Source organism: Myxine glutinosa, chromosome 5 (genome assembly GCF_964187855.1).
Source record: "Myxine glutinosa chromosome 5, kmMyxGlut1.1, whole genome shotgun sequence".
Taxonomy (NCBI): domain Eukaryota; kingdom Metazoa; phylum Chordata; class Myxini; order Myxiniformes; family Myxinidae; genus Myxine; species Myxine glutinosa.
The window spans coordinates 170,259,460-170,274,575 of NC_136265.1; the positions used below are offsets into that span (position 1 = coordinate 170,259,460).

At 45.6% G+C, this 15,116-nt stretch overlaps 2 protein-coding genes across 2 annotated transcripts in view; one reads left to right on the forward strand and one right to left on the reverse strand.

Moving 5' to 3' along the window:
• LOC137426749 (CB1 cannabinoid receptor-interacting protein 1) overlaps nucleotides 1–15,116 on the reverse strand; it is a 295,939-nt gene that overhangs the window by 171,942 nt on the left and 108,881 nt on the right. The gene's annotated exons all lie outside the window — the stretch shown is intronic.
• LOC144891981 (mitogen-activated protein kinase-binding protein 1-like) overlaps nucleotides 1–15,116 on the forward strand; it is a 121,933-nt gene that overhangs the window by 102,158 nt on the left and 4,659 nt on the right. The window contains exons 16-17 of the mRNA XM_078777107.1: nucleotides 1,195–1,270; nucleotides 9,310–9,421. Of these exons, the coding sequence (XP_078633233.1) occupies nucleotides 1,195–1,270; nucleotides 9,310–9,421 (188 nt within the window). The remainder of the gene's footprint in view (nucleotides 1–1,194; nucleotides 1,271–9,309; nucleotides 9,422–15,116) is intronic.

Consider the following 15,116-nt stretch of genomic DNA (forward strand, 5'->3'; position numbering starts at 1 on the left):
TGTACGTGGTATTGCCATATTTCTATAGTGCACAACTTTAGTTTTATCGACATTTATATTCAATTTCCATTGTAATGATTTAACAAGCTGCAAGTCAGCTTCTGTCTCTGACATAAGGAAAACGTCATCGGCATCTAGTAAGATTGAAACGTTCATTTATTACTACACGCTTGCCCAGAACTCTGATGGATATTGTCTGATCGATTAATATGTTTCATAGCTGGCGACTTAATTAACACTTAATTTTCGACTGCGCCAAGCCGTAATTAAACAGAGAAAAAACTTTTAAAAATACCTGCAGTGTGCACGGTTCGTCTAGTCGAACAGATATGGAAAAGCACAGATACGACGTCGTATTCACCATAACTTGTTTAATTTCGCCAGGAACACGATGAGACCAACACAGTAAACATTCAGTACAAAACTTGGTTCATACATTCAGTACAGAATCTATACATCTTATATTTCCCAGATTGGTTTGAACAACCAAAAGCAGAACAACCAGTCATTTTGTTTGGCAATAAACAACATTCCCGTACCAAGCTGACGTTCACGCACGGTGAAGTTAGACACAAAATGGCGCCACGAAATCACGTGACCAGAAATCTCGGGTCAGCGCATGGCGCAACTCTCTTTATACAGGGACTCTATATATATATATATATATATATATATATATATATATATATATATATAATTTTTCTTTTTCTTTTTTTAAAATGGTTTTTATATCATATAATTTTCAGAGCTCCCGATTAAGGGAGCCCATTTCATGAAGCTCTCGATGAACAGTTGTGCTGACGTTTGTTCCAGAGGCAGTTTGGAACTCAGTAGTTTTTTTTGTTTTTTTTGGCCAATTCCATACACCGAAGAATGGAAGTTACCAAAGGCATGTTCTGGACTTGCGCACCTCATTTATAGAGCCTTTTCTGCAGCTCTCTCACCCAAACAGCCATAAGAATAAAATATTTGAACTTTTGCTTTGATGCACAGTACCCTTGTTTGTTTTACTTTGGGGGGGAGGGAAGGCGCGCCAGCAGCTGTGACCTTGTCCTTTTACACAATACGCAAGGAAGAATATACTTGGCACATCTTTTTCTGTTCTTGCACTTATTCAGTCGGCAAAAATAAACATCGTTTAAGCATTCATTCTACCTGCAAAGCTCCTAATTCTTCTCCGTGTTGTGCTTCCAGAATATTTAACCTTGGCAGTGGGAAGCAGAGGAAGTGCTTCAAGGGCTCACAGGGAGAAGACGGTTCTCTTATTAAGGTCAGTCGGACATCTGATCCTTAGGGAAGCACATGGTTTAACAAACGCTCTCACCATCTCATTCGGGTCGGGTTAGTCATAAATGCATGCAGGTGTTGAAGTTGCATGCTCAAGTCGTGATTAATATCAGCTTGGGCCCCCACCAGTACTCCGTTGTCATGGCACCGACACTGGTAAGGTCTTTGATGTGCATACCAAGCTGTTTTTATTCATTACAAGCAAATGTTGAGAGTCCCTTATGATTTAGCCTGAACCTCCTCGTACTCCTCCTGCACACTCTTTATTTTTTCCTTTTCTTTTCATTCTCTGTTTCATTCTCTGTTTCTGTCTCTGTCTCTGTCTCTATCTCTATCTCTCTCCCTCTTGTTTGATGTCTTTCATTTTCTCTTTTCAATAATCATCACTTTTTTTATTATTTTGTAATCTATCTTTCTCATATCCTCTCTACCCTCTCACCCTCACATTTACTCACCATTACTCGGCATCCACAGTGAATTTTTAGAAACACCTTATGTAGGTGGCCTTGGCCAATCATACTGTGTTGTGTAAGATGTTTTTTGTCAGAGTTAGGGTGAATCCCTAGGCCTTTTGATAAATGAAAGGGATGTCCAAAGCCGGTTCGTTACTACTTCTCACCTTAATGGATCTCCATCCTGGTAACAGGCTGGACATGGTGGTTTCCGTGTCCAGCCTGCAAAATAAGTGATTGCTTTTGATGTTATCCAGTTCGAGTCTTTGACGGAGGTGGATTCTTTGAGACCTGGTTAGTCTCCGTTCCCTCTCCTGTAACACACCCACGTGTGGAGACAGCAGCCAACAACAACCACATACACATACACATACACACATACACACACACATACACACACACACACACACATACCCCATTGTCAACTATTTTTGTTATTAGTCCTCTACCCAGAGGGGACTGTACATTTGCTATCCGTATGTCCGACGTCCGTCCATCTATACGTCCGACCTATGTTTTTCTACACTTTTTTCCATGCCCTTTAACATATTCAACTGAAACTTCGTACATGACTTTAATATGATGAGTTGGAGAACAATTTTTAGTTTCGGGATTTTTCGCCAATTTTCCACGGAGTAAAGCCTTTTTTGGGCTTAGAAAATATCGCATATTATACATGGGTCAGTTTTCCGGACTTTCCACCTTATCCTTTAACATATTGAACTGAAACCTGGTAGGGGACATGTTTTGCAAAGCAATTCTCGCTCTTGTTTTCTTTGCAGTCTCGGTTATAGGTACATGTTCCTGTTTTAGTTTGTGCACATCGTGCTATTTGTGACCATACACTCTGGATAACACAAGGAGATGATGAAATGTAATTGAGATGAGAAAAAGGTAGATATAATCGAGATGAGACATGGATTTTAATTTTTCATCGGAGTAGTTGGTTTGCGGAACAGTTTGCCAGGAAGAGTCGTGGGAGTAATCAACCAGTTTAAAAATAAATTGGATAAACATCTCAAGGTAATGATCGAGGATAGATCAGAACGGATGGCTCGGATGGTCATGCAGGTTGGATTCTGTTAGTAAAGGTGTTTATACTTACCATTCTCCCTTTTTGAGATAAGAACAATAGAAAAACACCATTTCTGCAAGGCTGCTCGATGTACCATTTCTGTAAGGCTGGTCAAGGCTGCTCTCGTGGCGTTTGTCATCTCCGAGGCTGCAATTGGAATTATCCGAAATATATAACCGCAATATCCCATACCTCATCCCACAGATTGGCAGTCTGCAACCTCCTCACTCTCTGCAGACCAGGACAAAATCACAGACTGGTCAAACAAGTGGAACATGTCTTTCAATCCTGACAAATCTCACACACTCACGATGTCTTTCTGAAAAGACCGACTGGACAATCCTCCCATCTACTTTCTGAACAATCCTCTCCAAGAGGTTCTGTCACTCAAGCTTTTGGGTCTCACTATCTGCCATGATCTTTCCTGGGAAAACCACATTTCCAAGCTGGCCTCCAAAGCCAGTTGCCGACTGAGCATCCTCCGTCGTGCGAAGTCCTTCCTTGACACACCTGAGCTCTACACCACATACAAAGCTTTCGTCCGCAGCTCAATGGAATACTGTTCTCCCCTCTGGGCTGGTGCTCCTGCCTCACACCTAGCTCGTCTTCACGCTGTTGAAACCAAAGTGTTCAGAATCATTGGAATCTCCCGCGATGAAGCTAACTCCGAGGGCCTTTCTTTCACTCATTCGCCGCAGGCAGGTAGGTGGTCTTTCTGTCTTCTACCGACTCCTCTCCGGCCTTGCTCCCCCAGCTCTCTCTGTGCTCTGTCCCCCAAATATTCCTGCAGGTCGCACAAGATCTGCCAGCAACCCTCTTCTGGTTAAACTGCCAAAATCAAGACTCTCTGCTCACCTTCTCTTTCATTCCTCTTTTCTCCCGCCTCTGGAACAAACTCCCTCACTCTCTTCAATCCCACTCCTCCGTCCAGGTCTTTAAAACAGCTGTTCACCACCATCTCTTATCTTCCACCATCCAAAACCTTGATCTCTTCGACCCCCATTAATTCAAATCCTGGACGTTCTAGGAGTGTCCCATGCGTTTTATACCTCTCGCACCCCCCGCCCCCTCTTCCCATGCCCCCTCCCCTCAAGCCCTCGCCCTCCCACAGATCTCCCAATGTCCCTGCTCTCAAATGTTGTACTTGTGTGCTTCCCTCTCTCTCCCCATCTTGTCTCCCGCTCCCTTTATTGTATGTTTTGTGCGTCTGTTTTTTTTTGTGATTGATGTCAGCTCTTACACGAGCCTCGATCTTGTGTACAAAAAAAAAAGAATAAAAAAAAGTTACATATGCACATAAGCCGTGCACATGTTTTTGCTTCATATACGTCACCCGGGTTAATTTTATTTTCGGGATTGATGAAGGCATTGGTCTGTTGCCGCTACACCACCCAAATGAAGGGATGTCAGAAGAACGTGTCCATGGTTAGAACAAAATCACTCTGCTATGGTATTTATAATCATAAAGATAATAACATGAGCCCCCCTACCGGCTCCCGTAAGGATCGGGTGCTTCTGGTTTGAATAAACGAACAAAATGGATACAAAGCACAGTAAAACCATCATTCAGTTGAAACTAAATCCATTGTTAATTGGCTGTTTTAGTGTTGATCGATTTGGAAGTTCGTCGTTTGCCAATGGCAGAGTTTCTGAGCTTCCAAAGACAAGCTTTTTATACAAAGGCAAAGCTTATGGAAGAGTTAGAGCACAGAACAGAACGGAAAGAATACATTGGAAAGTGAGGAGACACACTAACAGCTGGGTAGATGGAAGCACTGGAGGAGGAAGATGACAATGAGCTTTAGGAGGAAGAAAATGTGTGAACAATCTGGATACAAACTCAAACACAGAGGAAGAGAAAACCAGGAATTAAACAGCAATGGAACAAAAACGGGAGAGGTGGAGAAAGAAGGGAGAAAACACAATAACCTGGTAAGGAAGGTTTGTGCTTGGGGAGGGTTAATGAGGATGGACAACATCACAAGCATGATTCGAATATGACTTGAGAAAGAGGTGAGCAGCCATCTTGAAGCCCTGGAGGGAAGATTAAACCATCTAACGTAGTTGGTTTCACATGTGAGAGAAAAGAGGGTAAATGAGTGGAAGTGAGCAGTGAGCCTGGATTTGTGGAGTTTCACTACAACTGTGGTATAGACAGACCGCATACACCCTACAGAAACCTCGAGGTGGGGGAGGGGTTGGCGGCAGGTGCAAACGTTTGCACACACACTTTTTTTTTTTTTTTTTTTTTTTTTTTTTTGTATACAAGATCGAGGCTCGTGAAAGAGCGAACATTAATCACACAGAAAGACAAACAGACACACAAAACAAATAACATCGGGAGCGGTAGACAAGATGGGGAGAGAGGGGGAAGGACACAAACACAACATTTGAGAGCAGGGACCGAGAGACATGGAGACATCGAGAGAACTGTGGGAGGGAGAGGGCTTTGGGGGGGAGGCATGGGAAGGGGGGGGGGTGGGAGAGGTATAAAACATATGGACACTGCCAAGACTTCCAGGAAAGAAGTTGGAATTTCAAACAAGGTGGATCTGGGGTGAATTAGTGGGGGTAGAAAAGATCAAGGTTTTGGATGGGGGAAGATAAGAGATGGTGGTGAACAGCTGTTTTGAAGACCTGGAGGGAGGACTGTGATTGAAGTGAGTGTGGGAGTTTGTTCCAGAGGCGGGAGAAAAGAGGAATGAAAGAGTGAAGGTGAGCAGAGAGCCGAGATTTCGGCAGTTTAACCATCAGAGGGTGGCTGGCAGATCTTGTGCGACCTGTAGGAATATTTGGGGGACAGAGCACAGAGAGAGCTGGGGGAGCAAGGCCGGAGAGGAGTCGGTAGAAGACAGAAAGACCACCTACCTGCCTGCGGTGAGTGAGTGAAAGGCCCTCAGAGATTATTCCATTGAGCTGCGGATGAAAGCCTTGTATGTGGTGAGGAGCTCAGGTGTGCCTAGGAAGGACTTCGCACGACGGAGGATGCCCAGTCGGCGACTGGCTTTGGAGGCCAGCTTGGAAATGTGGTTTTCCCAAGAAAGATCATGGCAGATGGTGAGACCCAAAAGCTTGAGCGACAGAACTTCTTGGAGAGGATTGTTGAGAAAGTAGATGGGAGGGTTGTCCAGTCGATCTTTTCGGAGAGACATAGTAAGAGTGTGAGATTTGTCAGGATTGAAAGACATGTTCCACATGTTTGACCAGTCTGTGATTTTGTCCAGGTCTTCAGAGAGTGAGGAGGCTGCAGACTGCCGATCTGAGGGAAGAGGAATGGAGCGGCAGAGAGTGGAGTCATCAGCAAAGAGATACAGAGGATTTTCCAGAGAGTCGGAGAGATCATTGATAAAGACCAGAAAAAGCACAGGGCCCAGCACACTGCCTTGGGGAACTCCAGCCTGAACGGGAAGGGGAGATGAGAGAAATCCATTCAGGGCCACACGTTGACTACGACCAGAGAGGAAGTCCGCAAGCCATGCATGGAGATTTCCATGGATACCATAGGAGGAGAGTTTGGTGAGCAGAGCTGGGTGCCAGACCGTATCGAAGGCACGTGATATGTCAAGGGAGACAGCTCTGATTTCCTGTTTGGCATTGAGGACCTCCATCCATTGTTGAGACAGCAGAAGCAGCATGTCCAGAGTAGAGTGACCTGGTCTGAAACCAAATTGATGATCAGAGATCAAGCCATTGGAGAAGAGGAAAGATTTCATATCCGAAGCAATGATGGATTCCATGACTTTGCTGATAATTGGGAGCAGGCTGATTGGTCTGTAGTTGCAAGGATCTGTTTTTGCACCTTTTTTGTGTAAAGCGGTAATGTTTGCTGATTTCCAGGATGCTGGCAGATGACCTTGAGCAAAGGATAGGGTGAAAAGAACAGAGAGAGGGTGAGATAGAGCGGCAGAGCAGGATTTTAGGACCCGTGGGCTGATGCCATCTGGTCCAGTTGCAGAATCAGAGTCGAGGTTTGACAAAAACTCCTCCACCTTGTCAGGAGAGAAGGTCACAGAGTCCAGGAGCAGTTTGGTTCGACTGGGAAAGGTGGGAACAGAGAGAGATGGGTTTGGGACTAAGGATTTTGAGGCAAACACAGAGTTGAGGCATTCGGCTTTGTCACGTGCGATGTCAACTGTGTGGCCATTTGAGGTAAGGGAGGGGATGGAGGGGGAACAAACACCAGAAACGGATTTGACCAGACACCACCAGGATTTGGAGGAAGGAGACAGGTTTGAGAGTTCATTCTTGAGTGAGGAGAGATAGTGCTTCCTGGCACTCCTGAGGGTAGACACACACTTGTTCCGAGCTTGGTGGAAGGAACTGAGATTTCCTTCAGTTGGATTAGCCTTCCAAGAGGCAAAGGCAAGTTGTTTCAGGGCTACTGCCTCACCACAAGATTCAGTGTACCATGGACGGGAGGAAGGGTAAGACAACTGAAGGCGAGATGGGATAAATCTGTGCATGAGAGAGATCAGTTTGCTTTGGAAGAATTCCCAGGAAGAATTGATGTCAGAGGCAGTGGAGATGGGAGACCAATCCAGACGATTGATGGCTGCTTGAAGACCGTCCCAGTCGGCCTGAGTGAAATGCCAGACTCGTCGACGCTGAGGAGGCTCTCTGAGAATGGCCAGAGAGATGTCCACTTTGACAAGCACATGATCAGAAGAACCGATTGGAGCAGAAGAAGAGCAGCAGACATTAGCAGGGAAGTTAGTCATAATCAAGTCTAGAAGAGAAGATACTCCATTGGCTGAGATCCGGGTCGGGAAATTGACAGATTGTGTCAATCCCAGTGAGTCACAGAAGTCCTTTGCTGAGGTGCCATGACTGGTGAGAGAGGAACCCACACCCAACCAGGTAGCATGATGACAATTGAAGTCACCACATATGAGGAAGAGAGAGAGTTGGGATGAGTGGATAGAAGTTGGTCCATGTTGTCAGACAGTGAAATGTAGATGGAGTCATCACTGTTTGGGGGACGGTACAGAACACATATGAACAAAAGGTGGGAGCGGAGAGGAAGCCGTAGCCAGAGGTACTCTTGGGGGTGAAGAGGAGAGAGGGCAGTGCAAGGAGAGTGAGGAAGAGAGTTTTTGATAAAGATAGCCACCCCACCACCAGGCCGAGGCTCAAAACTTTAAACTTAAAGGGTATTGGTGTGTCTTCGATTCTGTAACCTTGCACGAATTGATGCAAAAAGAGAGCTTGTGCAATAGTTTGCTCATCTGCTTGAGTATATTGACGTGCTATTCTGGCACCAATGCTACGCACAGCGCAGCAAAGATAAATTCAGGAGATAGAGGATATATTGGGAGTAATGGGTTGTTTGTTTTTTGAAGGTTTGCATTGATGGATTTTGCAAACTACTCTAAGTGGTTAATTCCATGCACACCTGGTACCTTGTTGAAATGCAACAAGATACCTGGCGTTGATGGAATCTTTGCCGAACTACTGAAATATGGCAGTGCACCAGCAGTCATGATTTTTTTTTTTATAAGCTGCTTTCCGTTAGATCCATGAACAATCCCATCTGGATGAAAGAACAACCCCGTGATGAATGCCTGATAGTTGTCATCCTTGTGTTTTGGAAGGGCGAGGGTGCAAAGAATACGAGTAGTAATTCCTAAGGTTTTACTCTCCTCTCTCTCTTTGGGGGAAAGCGTTTGTCCATGTCTTTCTTTCCTGGATGAAGACATTGCTGCTCAAGTTTCAACCGTGTGCACAGAGTGATTTCACACTTGACCTTTCAACTGTGGATGACATCATGTATCACTCAGACTGTTGGCTGAAGAGGATACCATTTTATGATGAGCACTCTCAGCTGCTTATGTTGACCTGAAGGGCACGACCATTTATTTTAATGAGTTCCCTTACCCAGAATTTAACAAGGAGGCCAAAAGCCCCATCAAGCAGCCTGCGCAATGGCTGCCAACTTTTGGTTGTTTGTCCATGCTCGATCATTTTAGAGAAGTTGAGCGTCAAGCAAGGAAATAGCATGTACCATTTTTAAAGTCTTTAGTATGACTTGGCCTGGGTTTAAACTACCAACCTCGCAGAATCAGATCAGACACTCTAACCATTCCTCCCTCTCCCCTTCCCCCTCCCTCCAGTCCCCCCTTCCTCTCCACTTCCCTCCCCCTCAACACACCCTCCTCCCACCCAACCGTCCCTTAAATATAACACTTAAAAAAGAATCACTTAAAACTTCTAGTGTACGGATATTCACCAAAATCTAATAATTTTGTCCTTGTCGCACTCCCAACCTATCCACCAATTTTTTTTTTCCGAATCGATCTACAAATTTTTTTAATGTCCTGTTCACAGACAAACAAACAGACAGGGGTGAAAACATAACCTTCACCCACGTTCGTTGGTGGAGGTAATAATAATTGCCAACAACATCAAACGAGAAATGTATCTTTTTTTTGGTTTTCCGAAGTATATGGATGTGAACAGCAGGTGACGTGTGTAACATGCATGTGTGTGTTTTTGAAGGTACAAATAGATCCATCCGGGCTGTTTGTTGCGACGAGCTGTTCAGATAAAAATCTTTGCATTAACGACCTCTACACAGGAGAGTGCATGGCAACAATGTTCGGTCATTCAGGTATGGCTTGCAACACTCCCCCGCTTGTAGTTTTCTGCAACTGTTCTCATGATGCTGAGCTCTTAAGCGCGATGTACCAGTGTGTTTATGCACTGCAATCATTTATGAAGTTTATTATGTGCACATGAGATGTTCCTCCAACTGTTATGCTGTTGAAGGATATTTTTACTCCGCGCACCCGAAGCAGAAAACGGGGTGAAGGAATTGCTTCAGGTCCATCCATCCATCCATCCGTCCATCCGTCTGTGTTGTTAGTTTGTGATCGAGGAACAAATTATTTAAATTGAATGTTATGTTTTGAACCCTAAAAGGGTTGGCGTCAGGAAGGGCATCAGGCCATAAAAAACATTGCCTCAAAAAGAGAACCATGACAATTACAACTACATATGGGCAGGGTACAGCCCGAAGTATCCCGTGGGGGACCCCACTCCCTCTCGTCAAAACTCAAGGTGGGGAACCCGATCGAAGCAAGGGTGGAAATCACTCCATTTATGACGACGAAACGTCTGATGCCCGACGTGGAGATCGGTTTCTGAGGTTTGGGACATGGAATGTAGGTGTAAATGACAGGGAGATCAGGAGAAGTGGTGGAAGTATTTGTCAGAAGAAGAGTGGACATGTGTTGTGTGCAGGAGACGAGATGGAAGGAAAGAGGTGTGAGAATGGTGAAGGGTAGGCAGGGATAGAAATTCAAGTTTGTGGGGCAAGGGTGCCCAGGAGGCATGAATTTTTTTTATTTTTTTTTGTATACTGAATCGAGGCTCGTCAAAGAGCTAACATTTATTTCACAAACAAATCAACCAGACAAACAAAATATATAAAAAGAGGGAGCGGAAGACAAGATGGGGAGAGAAGGGGAAGCACACAATCACAACATTTGAGAGCAGGGAGAAGTGTGGGAGGGAGAGGGCTTGGGGGGAGGAGGCGTGGGAAGGGGTTGGGGGGGGGGGGGGGACAGGTATAAAACAAAAGGAGACCAAGGACTTCCAGGACAGAAGTTGGTATTTCAAAAAAAGTGTAGGATTTTCGGTGAAATTAGCAGGGGTAGAAAAGATCAAGGTTTTGGATGGGGGAAGATAAGAGATGGTGGTGAACAGCTGTTTTAAAGACCTGGAGGGTGGTGTGGGATTGAAGAGAGTGAGGGAGTTTGTTCCAGAGGCGGGAGAAAAGAGGAATGAAGGAGTGAAGGTGAGCAGAAAGTCTTGATTTTGGCAGTTTAACCATAAGAGGGTTGCAGGCAGATCTTGTGCGACCTGCAGGAATATTTAAGGGGACAGAGCCCAGAGAGAGCTGGGGGGGCAAGGCCAGAGAGGAGTCAGTAGAAGACGGAAAGACCACCAACCTGCCTGCGGTGAGTGAGTGAAAGGCCCTTGGGGTTAGCTTCATCGCTGGAGATTCCAATGATTCTGAACGCTTTGGTTTCAACAGCGTGAAGACGAGCTAGGTGTGAGGCAGGAGCACCAGACCAGAGGGGAGAGCAGTATTCCATAGAGCTGCAGATGAAAGCCTTGTAAGTGGTGAGGAGCTCAGGTGTACCAAGGAAGGACTTCGCACGACGGAGGATGCCCAGTCGGCGACTGGCTTTGGAGGCCAGATTTGAAATGTGGTTTTCCCAGGAAAGATCATGGCAGATAGTGAGACCCAAAAGCTTGAGTGACAGAACTTCTTGGAGAGGATTATTCAGAAAGTGGATGGGAGGGTTGTCCAGTCGGTCTTTTCGGAGAGACATCGTAAGAGTGTGAGATGTGTCAGGATTGAAAGACATGTTCCACTTGTTTGCCCAGTCTGTGATTTTGTCCAGGTCTGTAGAGAGTGAGGAGGCTGCAGACTGCTGATCTGAGGGATGAGGAATGGAGCGACAGAGAGTAGAGTCGTCAGCAAAGAGATAGAGAGGATTTTCAAGAGAGTCAGAGAGAGCATTGATGAAGACCAGAAAAAGCACAGGGCCCAGAACACTGCCTTCGGGAACTACAGCCTGAACAGGAAGAGGAGATGAGAGAAACCCATTCAGGGCCACACGTTGACTATGACTGGAGAGGAAGTCCGCCAGCCATCCGTGGAGATTTCCATGGATACCAAAGGAGGAGAGTTTGGTGAGCAGAGCGGGGTGCCAGACCGTATCGAAGGCACGTGAAATGTCAAGGGAGACAGCTCTAATTTCCTGTTTGGCATTGAGGACCTCCATCCATTGTTGAGAAAGCAGAAGCAGCATGTCCAGAGTAGAGTGACCAGGTCTGAAACCAAATTGATGGTCAGAGATCAAGCCATTGGAGAAGACGAAAGATTTCATATCTGAAGCAATGATGGATTCCATGACTTTGCTGATAATTGGGAGAAGGCTGATTGGTCTGTAGTTGCTAGGATCTGTTTTTGCACCTTTTTTGTGCAAAGCGGTGATGTTGGCTGATTTCCAAACAGATGGCAGATGACCTTGAGCAAAAGAGAGGGTGAAGAGAACAGAGAGAGGGAGTGAAAGAGCGGAAGAACATGATTTTAGGACCCGTGGGCTGATGCCGTCAGGACCAGTTGCAGAATCAGAGTCGAGGGTTGACGGAAACTTTTCCACCTTGTCAGGAGGAAAGGACACGGAGTCCAGGAGCAGCTGGGTACGACTGGGTACGGTGGGTACAGAGAGGGATGGGTTTGGGACACAAGATTTAGAGGCAAACACAGAGTTGAGGCATTCAGCTTTTTCACGTGCGGAGTCAGCCGTGTAGCCGTTTGAGGTGAGGGAGGGGATGGAGGGGGAACAAACACCTGAAACAGATTTGACCAGACGCCACCAGGATTTGGAAAAGGGAGACAGATAAGAGAGTTCGGTCTTGAGAACGGAGAGATATTGTTTCCTGGCTCTCCTGAGGGTGGACACACACTTGTTTCGGGCTTTGTGAAAGGAAATGAGATTTCCTTTCGTTGGATTTGCTTTCCAGGAGACGAAAGCAAGTTGTTTCTGGGCAACAGCCTCACCACAAGATTCCGTGTACCATGGACAGGAGGAAGGGTATGACAACTGAAGACGAGATGGGATAAACCTGTGCATGAGAGAGAGCAATTTACTTTGGAACAATTCCCAAAGAATGGGACAACAACATCGATAGTCACCCAGTTTTAGGACTGGCAGAGAAGATAACTGAGAAAGAAGTTGAGGAAGCGATAGAAACGATGAAGAGTAGAAAAGCATGAGGGCCGACGGGAGTTGTGGGAGATACAGTGCATTCAGAAAGTATTCAGCCCCCTTCACTTTTTCACATTGTTATGTTGCAGCCTTATGCTGAAATCGTTTAAATTCATTTTTTCCCTCATCAATCTACACTCAATACACCATAATGACAAAGAGAAAACAGGATTTTAGAAAGTTTTGCAAATTTATTGAAAAGAAAAAACTGAAATATCACATTGACATAAGTATTCAGACCCTTTGCTATGACACTTGAAATGTAGCTCAGGTGCCTCCCATTTCTCTTGATCATCTTTGAGATGTTTCTACACCTTGATTGGAGTCCACCTGTGGTAAATTCAATTGATTGGACATGGTTTGGAAAGGCACACACCTGTCTATATAAGGTCTCACAGCTGACAATGCATATCAGAGCAAAAACCAAGCCATGAGGTCGAAGGAAAGGCCTGCAGAGCTCAGAGACAGGATTGTGTCGAGGCACAGATCTGGGGAAGCCCACAAAAAAATCTCTGCTGCATTGAAGGTTCCCAAGAGCACAGTGGCCTCCATAATTCTTAAATGGAAGAAGTTTGGAACAACCAGGACTCTTCCTCGAGCTGGCCGTCCGGCCAAACTGAGCAATCGGGGGAGAAGGGCCGTGGTAAGAGAGGTGACCAAGAACCCGATGGTCACTCTGGCTAAGCTCCAGAGATCTTGTGTGGAGATGGGAGAAACTTCCGGAAGGACAACCATCACTGCAACACTCCACCGATCTGGGCTTTATGGCAGTGTGGCCAGACGGAAGCCAAACAGTTCAATCTTGGTTTCATCAGACCACAGAAGCTTGTTTCTCACAGTCTGAGAGTCCTTTAGGTGCTTTTTTACAAACTCTAAGTGGGCTTTCATGTGTCTTTCACTGAGGAGATGCTTCCCTGTGCCACTCTGCCATAAAGCCCAGATCTATGGAGTGTTGCAGTGATGGTTGTCCTTCTGGAAGTTTCTCCCATCTCCACACAGGATCTCTGGAGCTCAACCAGAGTGACCATCGGGTTCTTGGTCCAAGGCCCTTCTCCCCCGATTGCTCAGTTTGGCCGGGCGGCCATCTCTAGGAAGACTCCTGGTTGTTCCAAACTTCTTCCATTTAAGGATTATGGAGGCCACTGTGCTCTTGCGAACCTTCAATGCAGCAGAGATTTTTTAATGTAGGCTTCCCCAGATCTGTGCGTCGACACAATCGTGTCTCTGAGCTCTACAGGCAGTTCCTTCGACCTTATGGCTTGGTTTTTGCTCTGATATGCATTGTCAGCTGTGAGACCTTGTATGGACAGGTGGGTGCCTTTCCAAATCATGTCCAATCAATTGAATTTACCACAGGTGGACTCCAATCAAGGTGTAGAAACATCTCAAAGATGATCAAGATAGATGGGAGGCACCTGAGCTAAATTTTAAGTGTCATAGCAAAGGGTATGAATACTTATGTCAATGTGATATTTCAGTTTTTTTTTTTCATAAATTTGCAAAACTTTCTAAAATCCTGTTTTCTCTTTGTCATTATGGGGTAGTGAGTGTAGATTGTTGAGGGAAAAAATGAATTTAAACGATTTCAGCATAAGGCTGCAACATAAGAAAATGTGAAAAAAGTGAAGGGGTCTGAATACTTTCTGAATGCACTGTATGTTAAAGGCAGCGGGAAGTTGGGGTGTGAAGAGAATGACAGAGATCTGTAATCTGGTGGTGAAAGGAGGCCCCATTCCAGTGGATTGGGACCTGAGAACCCTCGTCCCGCTATACAAGGGGAAAGGTGACGCTCTGGACTGTGGCTCGTATCGAGCGATAAAATTATTGGAGCATGGAATGAAGGTATTGGAAAGGGTGTTGGAGAGGAGGACAAGGAAAAAAGTGAAGATCGCCGAAATGCAGTTTGGATTTATGCCAGGAAGAGAAACGACAGACGCGCTTTTTATTGTAAGGCAGTTGCAGGAGAAGTACATGGAGAAGAGGAAGAAGTTGTTTCTTGGGTTTGTTGATCTGGAGAAAGCATTCGATAGGGTTCCACGCGAAGTAGTGACGTGGGCATTGAGGAAGTTAGGAGTGGAGGAATGGTTGATCAGAGTAGTGATGGCAATGTACGAGAGAGCACGCACAGCTGTAAGGACGAAGGACGGGAACAGTGGTGAGTTTGAGATGAAGTTGGTCGTGCATCAGGGGTCGGTACTAAGTCCACTACTATTTGTAGCCGTGATGGAGGTGTTGGCTCAGAATGTAAAGGAGGGTTTACTGTGGGAGTTGTTGTATGCAAAATATCTGGTGTTGATTGTGGAAAGTATGGATGGACTGAAGGAGAAGATGAACAAGTGGAAGGAATGTTTGGAGACAAAAGGTCTGAATGTGAATATCGGAAAAACGAAGGTGATGGCATGTGGTGAGGTGGAAAGAGGCCGTGTGCTGCGTGCAGGACGGGTGTCTGAGTGAACTCCATTCAATGTACAATGTGCGCTGAGTGGGTTCATCAAAATGTAGTGGTCTGAGAGGGTCATT